The following is a 16214-nucleotide window of genomic DNA, read 5'->3' on the forward strand; positions in this document are numbered from 1 at the left end:
CCCCCATACACTGTGCTGATTAATTGTATATCTGTGTGCGACTGAAGGCCCCCATACACTGTGCTGATTAATTGTATATCTGTGTGTGACTGAAGGCCCCCATACACTGTGCTGAGTAATTGTATATCTGTGTGTGACTGAAGGCCCCCATACACTGTGCTGAGTAATTGTATATCTGTGTGTGACTGAAGGCCACCATACACTGTGCTGAGTAATTGTATATCTGTGTGCGACTGAAGGCCCCCATACACTGTGCTGATTAATTGTATATCTGTGTGCGACTGAAGGCCCCCATACACTGTGCTGATTAATTGTATATCTGTGTGCGACTGATGGCCCACATACACTGTGCTGATTAATTGTATGTCTGTGTGCGACTGAAGGCCCCCCATACACTGTGCTGATTAATTGTATATCTGTGTGCGACTGAAGGCCCCCATACACTGTGCTGATTAATTGTATATCTGTGTGCGACTGATGGCCCACATACACTGTGCTGATTAATTGTATATCTGAGTGCGACTGAAGGCCCCCATACACTGTGCTGATTAATTGTATATCTGTGTGCGACTGAAGGCCCCCATACACTGTGCTGATTAATTGTATATCTGTGTGCGACTGAAGGCCCCCCTACACTGTGCTGATTAACTGTATATCTGTGTGCGACTGAAGGCCCCCATACACTGTGCTGAGTAATTGTATATTTGTGTGCGACTGAAGGCCCCCATACACTGTGCTGATTAATTGTATATCTGTGTGCGACTGAAGGCCCCCATACACGGTGCGATATGCCATACTCGGTGCGATATGCACCTTGAGATGCGACTTGCGATCTGACGGCCAACATATAGGACGGTCCCCCCTCACAGGCAGCGATCGGGTGGTCGACAGCCTGATATGCAGGCACTCCCCTCCCTCACCCGCATAGCACTGCATGGGATAGAACATCCCTTCCCAGATCAACTAAACATGCAGAAAGATCTGGAGGAGCGATGTACGATCCCACGGGAGTGCGCACTGGCTGATATCATACCCACACACGGAACAATGTATTCATGACGTCTCTCCCTTAGTACCGAGCAGGACGACGGAGGAGCAGACAGCGGTGGGCGCAGAGATTTCGGGTCAGTCAGTATTTTGTGTATGTTTGTCTCTGTGTGAGTGTTATGTAAGTGTATCACTACTGGGGGCACTGAATAGGGAGGACCACTACCGGGGGCACTGTATAAAAGGCACTGTATAGGGTGGATCACTACTGGGGGCACTGTATAAGGGGCACTGCATAGGGGGGAATCACTACTGGGGGCACTGTATAAGGGGCACTACTGGGGACACTGAATAGGGAGGACCACTATGGGTGGCACTGTATAAGGGGCACTGCATAGGGGGGATCACTACTGGGGTACTGTATAAGGGGCACTATTGGGGGCCTGCATAATAGGGACCACTACTGGGGGCACTGCATACCGGGGGTACTGTATAAGGGGCAGTACTGGGGGCCTGCATAAGAGGGACCATTACTGGGGACACTGTATAAGGGTCACTACATAGGGAGGCACAGTATAAGGGTGCACTACTGGTGCACTGTATAAAGGGCATTACTATATGGGGCACTGCTACTGGGGTCATTGCATAAGGGGCACTACTACCGGGGGCATTAAGGTGCATATGGAATGGAAAGGAATGTTCCCAGAGTGACGAGAAAGGGGTGTGTGTCATGTTGACACGTGCCATTTTTCAGTGGCCACGCCCCTTGTGGCATGCAACCACGCCCATTTTACAGCACGCACGCCAGGGGGTGCTCCATTTTTCATCTTGCCCTGGGCTCTAAATACCCTAGTTATGGCACTGCCTGTATATTTGCGCTAATTACTGACCCCCCCCACCAAAACTGCCAATCTTTTGAAATATTCTTTATGAACGTAAGTTACTAATACCTAATATTTTTTTACTGACACTTTATATATTTCTAAAAAATATATATTTTAAAAAAAAATTTAAACTGGTAACAGCGAGAGGTAAATGAGTGACCCCCACCCCCTCCTGAACATAGTGTTCAATATGCACCTCTCCCCCAGTCTATAGGTAAATGTTACTTTGTACCAGGCATGTGGTTAGGGGGGAAAAAGGGAAGACAACCAACCAACCAACCAACCTGGTCTTGCCTTTTAAATGATTGCCACATAAAAAATATATACAGACTAACTGGAACCGCGCGTTGTACCTTCATCCCGCAATTACATTAGGACCAAAGGAAGAAAAATGTGACACCAGTGCAAGTGTCCCTTTAACTATGTGATGTGACTGAGGGCCTGATTCAGTAGTGTATGCAAGTGCGATTACGGACGCACATCGACCAATTGTTTACCATCGCGCATGCATATAAACCGCACTGCTCGTGCGCAGCGATCACACTGAGACTACGGACGCACAGAGGAATCCATCGCAAAGTGAGTGACAGGCTGTGAGCAATTGGGGGTGGAGACGAAGAAGTGGTTGGAAGAACGCAGGCGTGTCTGTCCGTTTGAACGCCGTTTCCTGGGCGTTCATAAATTAGCCACTGCGATTGCCTACGCAGCATGTGAGCTCTCTGCGTGCGAGGAGACTTGTAGTGTGTGCGGCTGGTCAGACCTGCTGTAAATACTGCTAGATGGGCCGATGTGCTGCGATGGTACCGATGTTTGCCCAGAAGAGCGACACTGGACAGATGTGAGAAAGCAGTAGCGGGCATCTTTATGCAAGCATTAGCGTACACAGCTGCGTTCCATGCGAATTTGCAGTTGCTATCGCAATTACGATCAGTACTGAATCATGGCCAGAATCCCTAACATATTGTACTGTATGGAAGTGTTACTTGTTTTGTGGCTACAGAGTTCAAATATATTGCCAACAATGTTTCGTATAACAAACCTATGAGTTTGCCATCAAAGTTGGGATTGGTGGCCACCGTGAGGCCTGGATGCGGCAGGAGAAAGCAGGAGATGTTTGTGAAACAGGAGTGGATATGTTTTCTTACATTCTGCAATTCCTCGTGTTGGTTTTCCGATACCTAGAACAACACCACAATACATTCCTTTACTTAATGTCCATGACATACAAATAGCACCGTAACTGATCAAATGTGTCCTAGATTTTGGGACAATAGAAGTTTGTTATAGACAGTCCTACCACACTGTTGGAAGGGTTACTTGAATGTGAAAGATTATTTTGGTCCTGTCTCCCAAAGAATACTGCAACACTTTACGATTTAAACATTAGTAGGATGATCATAGTCATATCAGAGGAACAAAAGCTGCATACACACGTAAAGATTTTCTGTCCAACCATCCAACTAGTTGATTGGTTGGAATGAAAATCTGGTAACGTATGGGAGTAACTGATGATCAGCAATTTGCTCCTAAATGCCAGAAAACAGAGGAAAATGGTCGTTAGACAAGTTTGTTAAATGTTTGATCTAAACAATTTGTTCATACAACAGTTTTTGTCTATTTTCCGGCGTTTGGGAGCAAATTGCTGATTGTAATTTGCTTTCATACCTTACTAGATTTTCATTCCAACCAATCAACTAGTTGGATGGTTGGACAGAAAATCTTTAGGTGTGTATGCAGCTTAAGAGGTTGGAAATATTGTACCAATATATTGTGCGGTTGTGCCGCGTATACACGCCATGTGCCCCACATCATTCATTGCATCATCCTATCATGTGCAGCAACGCAGTTTAGACAATGCGATTAACGACGTGTGTAAACGACAGATTGGGTGCACACGTTAGATTATATGTGCGATATATCGTTCCAATCTGTGTCGGAACAATATATTGGACTATAGATTTTATAGAGGGAATTCAATTAGCCCCGATACCTTATTGGGGTGGAAAAGGATGATAGCCTCGGGCTTTAACGCCTGAGGCTATTTAATTACATCCCCTTTTTCACCCAAGCCTGTTGGCCCATCGTTAACGCCCATTAAATGAACGTGTTAACATGTAGGGCGGAATGTAATAGAGTGCGAGTTGTAAAAAAAAAAATGCAAGTATAGCGCTAAACTCACATTGTTTTACAGCTCGCACATGTAATAGAACATGCAAACTCGCATGTTTCTTCCATTTCCGCAACTCGCAATGGCCAAACAGATGTTTTCCAATGGAAAACATACAACTCGGCCAATGTAATAGAGTGCGACTTTTTAACTCGCACAAAATTACTTACTTAAAACTAGCAAAATAATAGACCTGCTCCCAGGCTAGCATGTTTATCCTGACCTGGTGCGAGTTACACAGAAGCATGCAGAGATCAGTGAGATCCGTGCATGCTTCTATGTGTAAAAGATGGTAAAATTTTAAAAATCTTTATAATTATTTTTAACAGTTTGCTAGCTTTTTTTTTAACACAGAAGCCTTCACGGATCTCACTGATCTGTGTAGGCTTCTGTCTTAAGGTGCGTATCCACTACACGAGAGTGGAACGACTGTACGATTACAACATTGTAATCGTACAATCGTTCATCTTCCCGTGCAGTGGATAATGGACCTCATTCAGAGGCGGTCGTTAGTTGAAAGCGGTCGCCCTGAATCAGGGCAGCTGCTTGCATCCTGAATGACCGCCTCCTTGTCGATCGTTAAGCTGTGGGTTACCACCAACAGCTTAACGACTGACCAGGTTGATGGTCGCGATGCTGATCACCATCGCGACTATCAGGGCTTACGACCAGACCCTAAGGTTTCGTCTGGGCACTCGTAAGCCCCAGGGAGCTTTCTGCTCTGATGGAGCAGGAAGCTCCCCACTGACATCACTGATGATGTCAGTGCGGCCGCCCACAAAACGGTAGGAACGCCTCCGTTTTGGAAACCACCCACCCGGCCCGCCTACCAAACGGGGCAAACTGTCGATCAACATCGACAGCCGCCCCTTTGGTAACGAGCTCCGGATCGTCAGAGTTTCTCTGTCGCTCCGGGGCTTGTGCACGCGCAGTGCGGCCGCTGCGCGTGCACAGGACTAAACATCAACTAAACATCGAGTCGGTTACGAGCGCATCGGCGCTTGCGACCGACTCTAAAAATTAGGTCCAATGTGCCTACACTGAATGATATGTCGTTCAGTGCAGGCACCCTCCCTCATCCCCGAACATGCCCAATATGTCGTTATCGGCAGATTGACCTGCATGTTCAGGCGATGATTGATGTTGAAAACGACCAGCGGGAGCTCGCATCGCTGGTCGATTTCGACATTTAACTGCATGATTACTGAACGATTGAACAATTACGATGTCGTAATTGTTCAATCGCTAATTTTAATACTCTAGTGGATACGCACCTTTACTCGCACCTTGTAATGAAAGTCGCATTACAAGGTGCGAGTTTACCTGCAGTCTAACTTGCATGCTTGCACCCTATTACATGTGCGAGTTGCAGGACAAACTTGCACCTTCCAAATGTGCTAGAAGGTGCAAATTTGTTCCCACACACAGATTTGCACACTATTACATCCCGCCCATAGAGTCCATGACAACTTCACGGACCTATGTCCGTGAATTTGTCATGGACTCTATGGGCGGGATGTAATAGTTAACTGTCTGTTTTCACCCGTTAATTGACTACTGAGTTCCCCACATAGTGTGTACCCAGCTTTAGAAAATTGTTCCAACCACTATCGAATAGAAGGATTAATTTCCCTAATAGAAATGAAAACAAAATCTGCTGCCATTCTCCTGTGGTGGATGGAGCAGATATATTATTCAATGTAGCACAAAGATGTGTAATTACCGGCAATATTATACTATTTTTGTATTTTTCTATTTTTTGGCATGTTTTATACAATATTGTTAGGAAATCTGAGGGGATCGTAGAAGCACAGCGCTTGAATGTAAATGTTTCTTTTTCTTTATTCATGTGTTTTGAGTGTCACTTTATGAAATATTGTTGTAAGCAGCAGTGTATTGGGGAACGCTTACTTGGTTTTATCCTCCATCTTATTTGCAGTTACAGCACTATATAAAATGTTTGGTGAGGGTGTTGTCAGAGGCTTACTGGCAAAATCCACTCCCAGTCAATCCCACTCAGGATGAAAGAAGATCTCAATCATGAGTTGGTTGATAAGGGTATGCAGCAATGACTGATCCAGTTTCCTGATCTCACGCTTAATGATTTCATCCGTGTTTTTCTCCAGGCCTAGTTCTCAGCTAACAGCTAGTACCTACAACAAACTATTCTAATGTGTATCACAGATATTATTTATCTTTTGAATTTTCACATTTGCCCTACATGTGGTTGGGGTGAAGCTAATCCCCGTCACTGCCTCTGGCAATGCCCAGTGGTCCAGGGACTCTGGAGACAGGTGAGGACGGAGGCTGAAACCCATTTGTCAATTATGTTCCATTCACCCCAGAATGGGCCATTTTGGGAATTTTTCCTAGGCGGTCAAAGAATCCCTAGAGGCAGCAGAAAACTACTATTGGCACTGAGTGGGGCAGCTAAGGAAGCTATACTGCAGCTGTGGATCCATCCCAGTCCTGTGAACTTTTGTTCATATAAGGAGAAATTATTTTTCATATTTCACATGGACTGGGTGGAGACCATAATTCCAATAGGAAGCCTCTCTTCTGCCTTACTGTCAGCCCTACGCCCTACCTGGCTTGTAGGGGCAGCAGATTTATTGCAAGTCACCATCTGTGTTCTCTCTTCTGGTTCACCATCAAACAGATCAAAGTTTTCACTCATTGGCACCCCAGGTCCCTTGAAAGAAACTTCAGACAGACCTTTGAAGACCACTTAAGTGAGGCTACTGACTAGATGGCTCTAATGTACGATTCTGCAACCGTGAACACTAAAGACTCCATAGGCTGGACCAGATAACTCAGTGTTTCTCAAACGTGGTTCTCAGCTGGTGCACAGGTGTATTCATTCCTAACTGACACATTCTAAGGCTGCACAAGTGACCTGGAAAACATGATCTGCTAGGGGTGCTGAGGGCCAAGTTTGAGAAACACTGACATAACTCAGTTATAGCTGTGATCTGGTCAGTGTTTCTGACATTCTCTGTTGTGGAGAACATGTTCTCTCTCCTATGGTTTTCCTCAGTTTCTCAGTAAGGAGATATGAGAACATTTGCCTGCTAGAACTTCAATCCCATGTTTTAATGCTCATATAGGGGCTTATTTATCAAATTATCAAATAATATTTGCGGGATATCCCCCTCCCCCCAAAAAAACATAAATTTTCGTGAGGTACCTCCAAATATTAAGGATCTCCTGAATGTACCATGGAGGGACCCAGTGGATCTTTAGATGGTGCTGTTTATCAGTAGAGGGATCCACAGGATTTGTCCCCGTTACTACCCGCTCACACAGGTGCCGCCGGACGTCGGCGCATGCGCAGTAGCGCAGCAGCTGGATGAAGTAAAAAGTAAAGTGACTGCGGATGTGATTACTTTACTTCTTCTGATGGCCAGGATGGGCTACTGTTGGAGCCCCTGTCCAGGCAACTGAGGAATAATACATTCAGGCGAATTGTGGCCATAAGAAATCCTTATTTTCGGGGGCTGAAATGAACGGAGTGTGAAATTATCTGCATGACCACTCATCATAGGCCATCCCAAAGATGAAACCAACACTAACAGCAATGAAGGGGAGCTGGCTGATAGTGACACACATAAGGTTTAGAAGCTTGTAGCAGCTCCAGGGAGTAGGAACAGAAATAACAAACTTTCACGGGGAACTTTTTGGGTCATGTCTCTGACTACGTTTTACTGAGGCAGTTTATTGGGCATGTGCAAAGTGCCCAGTGTACAATGCTGGTGGATATATATTACATGATAGGCCACTGGCCTTAGTGCTGAGCTGGCATCTTTGGCATGGAGGAGGAAAGGCTGAATATTTACTAAAGTGCGGGTTTTTAGAAGTGGAGATGTTGCCTATAGCAACCAATCAGATTTTACTTAACATTTGTCTAGCACCTTCTAGAAGATAATAGCTAGAATCTGATTGGTTGCTATGGGCAACAGATCCACTTCTACTTTAGTCAATATACCCTGAGCCTCTGGCCTGCATAGCAGAGGGAAATGTCCTAATGGAGAGACACAGGAAGAAATGACTAAGGTGTGGACGAAAGTTGTTGTTTTTTTTTTTAATTACTGTACTTTGGCTCGATAATTACTGCCCACCTAGGGCAGAGGAGGGATTAAGCCATCCTTGCCTTGTGTAGGTACAGGAAAGTCAGATTCCATGTATCTGGCTGTCAGTGCCCGGTCCTGAGCATTCCAGCAGTGGGGTCCCAGGTACGCTAACAAGGGTGCCAGAATGCGTAATCAGTGTCGGCCTGGGGAAGTATTATATTGGTTTTTGTGTATATGTGTTTATAGCTAACTACATTTATACAGAGATACAGATATTGAAACAGTCACAGACCTTTAGGCGTTTTTCTAAAAACTTTGTCCCGCCGTCAGCACCGTAAGAGAATTCATAGGGAAAGCTCCAGTCACGTACAAGGAAAATCAAAGACTGTAAACATTAAAAACACAAAACACATTGTTCAATCATTGGAGAAATCAATTAACAAATTAATATTTTGTAGCCAAAAGGAGCATACAATGGAGGGGACTTGTAAATAATGTACATTATCATAATCATTGTTTACCAGTAAGTCGCCACAAAGCTCTAGTTACAAATCATACAAATACAATTCAACATAAATCAAAACAATTACAGACGAGGTTGATAAAGGCAGCGCAGACATGAGACAGATGTCCCTGCCCGGGAGAGCAGTGATTCCCAACCTCGGTCCTGAAGGCACACTAACAGTCCTGGTTTTAGTGATATCCATGTGCACAGATGGTTACATCAAAATAACTGAGGTACTAAATAAGTCATTTGTGCTAAAGTATGGCTATCCCTAAAACCTGGACTGTTTGTGTGCCTTGAGGACCGTGGTTGGGAAGCCCTGGTCTAGACTCTAGGGGGAGAGGGCAATGCTGAGAAAATAGGAGCTAGATGGGCTCAGGGATGAGATGGGAAGGGAGATGGAAGAACACACAGAGGGAGCAGTGCTAGGTGGAGACATTCAGATTTCAGCATTCACTGTTGTTTTTTTTTAATTTTGGGCCTGATTCGCGATTACGCACACGGGCGGCCGATTGTTGCGTTCTGTGCATGCGTATACAGGGCCTGATTCAGAGCAGGACGCTCTGACAAGGGCGCTCGCTCTGAATCAGGGCCGTCCTACCTGTTATTGGAGCGGCCTCCTGGCCGCTCGCATAGCTGTGGGTGACCACCCACAGCTTATGCGAGCGGCCAAAAAGATGGTCGCGATGGTCAAGCCCAACGCGACCATCGGGCTTGCAACGAGACCCTGCGGTAGGGTCTCGCTGCCGAAAGCCCAGGAGTGCTTTTGGCTCTATCAGAGCCAAAAGCACTCCCACTGACATCATTAGTGATGTCAGTGGGGCCGGCCCCAGACGGTAGGTGTTCCCATGGGAACGCCTCCGTCTGGGCAGCAACGCCCCCGGCACGCCTCCAAAGGGGGCGTGCTGTCACTCACTATTGACAGCACGCCTCCTTGGTGCGAGACCCATAGCGACGGCTTGGCCGTTGCTATTCGGGTCACGTGCATTGGCACGACAGAGCTCCCTCCGTCGTGCGCATGCGCACTAGGGCACCATCGACCCGCTTGCGAGCGCTCGCGAGCGGGTCTGAATCAGGCCCACAGTCCAATCGCAGTGACTACTAAGACCCATCGCAGTGTGATTGACAGGAAGTGAGCGTTTGAGGGTAGTAAATGGGGGTGGTCGATGAAACGCTGGCATGTCAGTGCATTTGAACGTCACTGCAATGCCATACGCAGCTTGGGCTTTCACTGCGTGCGAAGAGGTTAGCAATTTCTGAGTGAGGTCAGACCTTGTGCAAGTGTGCGTGAGGCTGCGATGGTACTCGGTTACCGATGTTTTCGCAGACTTGCAAGGTATTACGGATGGGGAAGTGGGCGTCCTTATGTTATGCTGTGATTGCACAGCGATCGCAGACATTAGCGTATTTTCGCAGCGAGGCTGCGTGCGTCATTGCAGTTGCGATATGTAATGAATCAGGCCCTTTGTTCCTAACAGACTCACAGGTAGCTAATTTGCAGGCTGAGGCAATTTTCATGAAATAGCAGTTGTTGAATTAAATGGGAACTAGTGACATCACTGAGGCATGACGAGGCACTAAATGCCTCATGCCATAATGGTGTCACACATTTCTATTTAATAGATACAATAAATATTGATCCAGTCATCTAATTGATTTGTCTGGACGAACACCACTGAGCAAGCTGATTTACATAACAGTTGTGTGTTACATGGGTAAAGTAACAATACATTATACACAGACAGATAGACAGCAGTCAATGCAAGAGTTAAAGAGGACAAGCAGACCGGCAATAGACGGGATAGATAAAAATACACTTGGGTTCAGGTAAAAGACAGCCGGTAGGATATCCATGGCAACGGTCTAGCAAGTCATTAAGGTTTATCACTACTACAACAACATATTTGGCTTAATATGCCTGTAAGATAAAGGCATTATAGTGCTGTACATAGTATACAGCGTATCATGGGGTAAATGTGATAGGGAAGCTCTGCAGCCAGTTGGGAGGAGGGGGGTCTGGGATAAATAATACTAGCTACAAGGAATAGGGTGAGATTTAAGGCAATAGAGAAGTAGGTGACTCAGGGATAAGTTATGCTCTGATGCAATAGAGGAGGATGGGAAAAACAGAGGACGTGGAATAAGCCAGAATCATTGGAAGCTGTTGCAGGCTTCTGTGATGTACCTTAGGTATAAGCTTTCTAGTTTCAGGGATTCCTATAGCACATAGACCTGATTCTACTCTATGTTGGATGCAGCAGCAATATCGGACGCATACCCGATTTTGTATGTACAGAGGGCCTGATTCAGAGCCGAACGCTCTGACCAGAGCGCTCGCTCTGAATCAGTGCCCGCCTCCATGAAAATGGAGCGGCCTCCTGGCTGCTCGCATAGCTGTGGGTGACCACCCACAGCATATGCGAGCGTCCATGATGATGGTCGCGATGGTCGACCATCGGGCTTGCGACGGAGACCCTGCGGTAGGGTCTCGCTGCCGCAAGCCCAGGATTGATTTTGGCTCTATCAGAGCCAAAATCACTCCCACTGACATCACTAGTGATGTCAGTGGGGCCGGCTTCAGACGTAGGCGTTCCCATGGGAACGCCTCCGTCTGGCAGGCACGCCCCCAGCACGCCCACCAAAGGGGGTGTGCTGTCAATCAACATCGACAGCACGCCCCCTTTGGTGCGAGACCCGGAGCGATGGAGAGCCTGTCGCTCGCCGGGTCTCGCGCATGCGCACGACGGAGCTCCCTCCGTCGTGCGCATGCACAGTGGGGGAACATCGACCCGCTTGCGAGCGTCCTGCGCTCGCGAGCGGGTCTGAATGACCCCCAGAGTCACAGTAGAGATTTGGACGCACAGTAGCAGAAATGTAAGAGGCGTTTCTTAGCGGTGACTGAGAGGTAACAGGGGGTGGCTAAAAAGACGCCCAGATATGGAGTGTCGGAGGGCGTCTCGTGGAAAGCGGTTGCAGACAAAGACGGTGAACCGCACACATAGCTGTAATGCAGCGTCTATAGACGCTACCAGTGGCCATGTCACTCCTTGCACATTCGGACGCACGGATCTACACCAGGGAAGGACTTTCTTGCAGCCATAGCATAAAGACGCAGACGACACTGCGGCAAAAGGCGCAGCCTCGTCTGCATCCGGATCAGAAGCAGACCCAGAATGGCTGTATTAGTTGTGTGTAGGTGATGGTACGCTCTAAATAAGCCCTACGATGTTTGTATGCATCAAGGCGAGGCTGTCCCTGCTTGAATTCTGGTTTGATAAATGGCCAGTAATGATTCTGACCAGAACAGTATGATTGGTGTAGACGCAGCCTGACACAGCTCATCAAATCATCAGACAGTGGGGTGATTGAGCAGCGCATGGTAGATAGTCGGGAATCTGCGCGTGTGCAGAACAGGACCTGCGTGATCGGATGCAGAGCGGCAGCAGACTGACTGTGATTGACAGTCTGCTGCCATTTGGGGGCAGCGATGGACTCTGATTTTGAAAACAGTGGCGTGGCAAAATCAGTTGGGGGAGAGAAGGTAAGAGGCCAGGATCTCCGTCAGCAGACCAGATTTCCTGGCCTCTTTTGGACATTTGCGATGGCAGGCCTTCAAGCAGACCCCATGGTCACTCAGCCAGCCGAGGATCCTGCAGATGATCTACTGCTGCATCCATGGACACAGTTCGGATCAGTAATGCAGCAGGAGACGTGACACCTGCTTCATCACCATAATAGTGCTATCACAGCTGCTGCTGAATGCGGCTGAATCACCCCCTTGTACGTAATCTTTACGCACTGGGCCTGATTCAGAGACGGACGCTCTGAAAGAGCGCTCGCTCTGAATCAGGGCGTTTTTTTTTTTTGTGCGGCCTCCTGGCCACTCGCATAGCTGTGGGTGACCACCCACAGCTATTGCGAGCGGCCAGGATGATGGTCGCGATGGTCAAGACCATCGGGGCTTGCGACGAGACCCTTGTGGTAGGGTCTCGTGGCCACAAGCCCCAGAGAGCTTCTGGCTCTAATAGAGCCGGAAGCTCTCCCACTGACATTACTGGTGATGTCAGTGGGGCCGCCCACAAACGGCAGGCGTTCGCATGGGAACGCCTCCGTTTGTGAAGCCACAAAATGGGGCAAGCTGTTGATCAACATCGACAGCCGCCCCTTTTGTTGTGAGCCACGGAGTGAGAGAATTTCTCTCTCGCTCTGGGGCTTGCGCATGCGCAGTGCGGCCGCTGCGTGTGCGCGGAGCACACCAACGAGCCGCTCGCGAGCGCTCAAGCGCTTGCGAGCGGGTCTGAATCAGGCCCACTGTCCATAATCTTCTGCAACACACTATTCTCTCTCTCTCTCCTCTCTCTCTCTCTCTCTCTCTCTCATACACATTATACTATTATACTTCCTACAAATATATTTGTGTGTACAATTTGCTTATTGTAATTTTTCAACACACAGCTCCAGAATTGGTTAGATACTATACAGAAAGCGTTGGATGGCTAAATAAAATAAAATAAAAATCTCATATTTTATGAGTTGTGTAATAGCAGATTTATCAGGCAAGAGCCGATCTCCTATAGCAGCCGTGTGTGGACATCTCTCTGGTAACTCCCAGCTCACCCGCCCAGGAAGCTTGTCTGGGAAGATTTCCAAAATAAATTGTGATTGGAAACATGTGCGACAAGTCATGACACTCACTGGCCATACCCAAGACATCCTAATCCCATCCTTCATAAATAAGACATGTTTGTGACATTCCTTCCGGCTTCTTCTCCAGTGTGCCAGGAATTAGGCCAGGGTACGAGACATAAATAATATATGTATACGGCATAGAAGAAAGCACACAGATAATTGTGAGGTTTCCATACTCATACTGATAGCACAATATATGACTATATACAATATTAGGGACTAAGGCTCTCATTCAGAGGCGGTCGCAAGAAGCGATCACTCTCTCTGAATGAGGGCGGCCACTTCTTTTTTTTAGTGCAGCCTCCTGGTCGCTAGCTAAGCTGTGGGTTACCACCCACAGCTTAGCGACCGACCAGGTTGATGGTCGCGATGGTCAAGACCATCGCGACCATCAGGGCTTTCGATGAGACCCTAAGGTTGGGTCTCGGCAACCGCAAGCCCCAGGGAGCTTCCTGCTGTGATCGAGCAGGAAGCCCCCCACTGATATCACTGCTGATGTCAGTGCGGCCGCCCACAAAATGGCTGATGTCAGTGCGGCCACCTCCGTTTGTGAAACCATCCCCCCGCGCCCCGCCTACAAAACGGGCCGAGCTGTCGATCAATATCGACAGCCGGCCCTTTTGTAGTGAGCTCCGGAGCAAGAGAGTGTCTCTCTCGCCCCGGGACTTGCGCACGCGCAGTGCGGCCGCTGCGCGTGCACAGGGGATAAACATTGACCCAGTTGTGAGCGCTCAGCGCTTGCGACCGGTTCTGAATGAGGTCCTAAATCTCAATAATAGTTTGCTTCATTTTACCTAGCACATGTAAATGGTAGAAATACTGGTTTGTATGAGAGGGACATGCCTCCCAACTTTGGAGGTACTGACGACAGGACAGGGACATGGCAGAGGGGAAATGGGGCGACACCAACCCATAGGTCCTGATCATGAGACAATGGAATGGTTTGAAAGTGTCAGATATGTCCTTGTCACTAGGCCATGCCCTTAAGGTACTGTGTTGTGAGATGATTATCACTTCTCAATAAGATTGTCAGGAGGCCTCTATGGGGCTAATGGAACTTTTGGGAAGATAAGACAATCAGTTGCATCAGTACTGAGTGGTGGTATCTGCAAACAAACCTACTGCCCAGGGCTCTCACTTTTTGGGAAATACCCGGCTTTCACCTGACAACCTTCAATAGAACTGTCTATGGGCCTGATTCAGTAGGGATCGTAACTGCGATCACAATAGTGAATACACACGCAGTCTCACTGTGATAGTATGATAATCCCCTGTGATCGCTATGCCGTTGCAGCACAACATAAGGGTGCCCACTTTACCTTACACTAGGGGTGTGCACCGGCCACTTTTTGTGTTTTGGTTTTGGATCTGGATCTTTCTTCGTGTTTTGGATCTGGATTGGTTTTGCCAAAACCACCCTTGCGTGTTTTGGGTTCTGGGTATTGTGTTTTGGATCTGTATTTTTTGGAAAAAAAGCATAAAAACAGCTAAAATCACAGAATTTGTAGGTTTTTCGGCTCCTAGGCTATTATTAACCTCAATAACCTTAATTTCCACTCATTTCCAGTCTATTCTGAATACCTCACACCTCACAATAGTGTTTTTATGTCCAAAAGGTTGCACCGAGGTAGCTGGATGACTATGCTAAGCGACACAAGTGGGCGGCACAAACACGTGACCCATCTAGGCGTGAAACTGCAGTGGCAGACAGGATGGCATTGAAAAACTAGGCCCCAAACTGTACATAATGCAAAGAAAAAAAAGAGGTGCAAGATGGAATTGTCCTTGGGCCCTCCCACCCACCCTTATGTTGTATAAACAGGACATGCACACTTTAACAAACCAATCATTTCAGCGCCAGGGTCTGCCACACAACTGTGGCTGAAATGATTGGTTCGTTTGGGCCCCCACAAAACAAGCTGGCAATTTATCTGTCCCTGCACAAACTGGCTCTACGGAGGCAAGATGTCATCCTCATCCTCCTCATCCACCGATTCCTCACCCTCTTCAGTGTGTACATCCTCATCCTCACAGAGTATTAATTCGTCCCTGCTGGAACCACAGGTCCCTCTGTACGTTCTGGAGGCTGGTCTCCCTGGAAGAGTTGATAATTCATTTTATGAACATCATCTTCTCCACATTTTGTGGAAGCAACCTCCTACGCCTTTCGCTGACAAGGTTCCCGGCTGCACTAAACACTCTTTCGGAGTACACACTGGAGGGGGGGCAACTCAGGTAAAATAGAGCCAGTTTGTACAGGGACCTCCAAATTGCTTCTTTTTCCTGCCAGTACAGGTACGGACTGTCTGACATGCCTACTTGGATGCTGTCACCGATGTAATCCTTTAACAGACAGACGCACGCTTGTCGCTGCTGCTTTGAGGATTCAAGTGCGGCTACAGCCCACACAATTCACAAAGACAGAAAAAAAAAAGAATATTTTTATTGTTTGTGGAGCACACTTTGAGGGTTACACCACCCTTTAACAGACAGACGCACGCTTGTCGCTGCTGCTTTGAGGATGCAAGTGCGGCTACAGCCCACACAATTCACAAAGACAGAAAAAAGAAGAAGAATATTTTAATTGTTTGTGTAGAACACTTTGAGGTGTCACCACCCTTTAACAGACAGACGCACGCTTGTCGCTGCTGCTTTAAGGATGCAGGTGCGGCTACAGCCCACACAATTCACATAGACAGAAAAAAAAAGAACAATATTTTAATTGTTTGTGTAGCACACTTTGAGGGTGTCACCACCCTTTAACAGACAGACGCACGCTTGTCGCTGCTGCTTTGAGGATGCAAGTGTGGCTACATCGCACACAAGTCACAAACACATTAAAAAATAGTTTTTTATTTTTTGGAACATTTTGAGAGTTACACCACCCTTTAACAGACAGACGCACGCTTGTC

The 16214-nt window shown here is 47.3% G+C and overlaps 1 protein-coding gene across 1 annotated transcript in view; it reads right to left on the reverse strand.

Moving 5' to 3' along the window:
* ATL1 (atlastin GTPase 1) overlaps positions 1–16214 on the reverse strand; it is a 72094-nt gene that overhangs the window by 22313 nt on the left and 33567 nt on the right. The window contains exons 7-8 of the mRNA XM_088455357.1: positions 8401–8493; positions 2911–3049 (exon numbers count right to left, since the gene is read on the reverse strand). Of these exons, the coding sequence (XP_088311483.1) occupies positions 2911–3049; positions 8401–8493 (232 nt within the window). The remainder of the gene's footprint in view (positions 1–2910; positions 3050–8400; positions 8494–16214) is intronic.

This window comes from Taudactylus pleione, unplaced genomic scaffold (assembly GCF_031769625.1).
Source record: "Taudactylus pleione unplaced genomic scaffold, aTauple2 ptg000652l, whole genome shotgun sequence".
Lineage (NCBI taxonomy): Eukaryota > Metazoa > Chordata > Amphibia > Anura > Myobatrachidae > Taudactylus > Taudactylus pleione.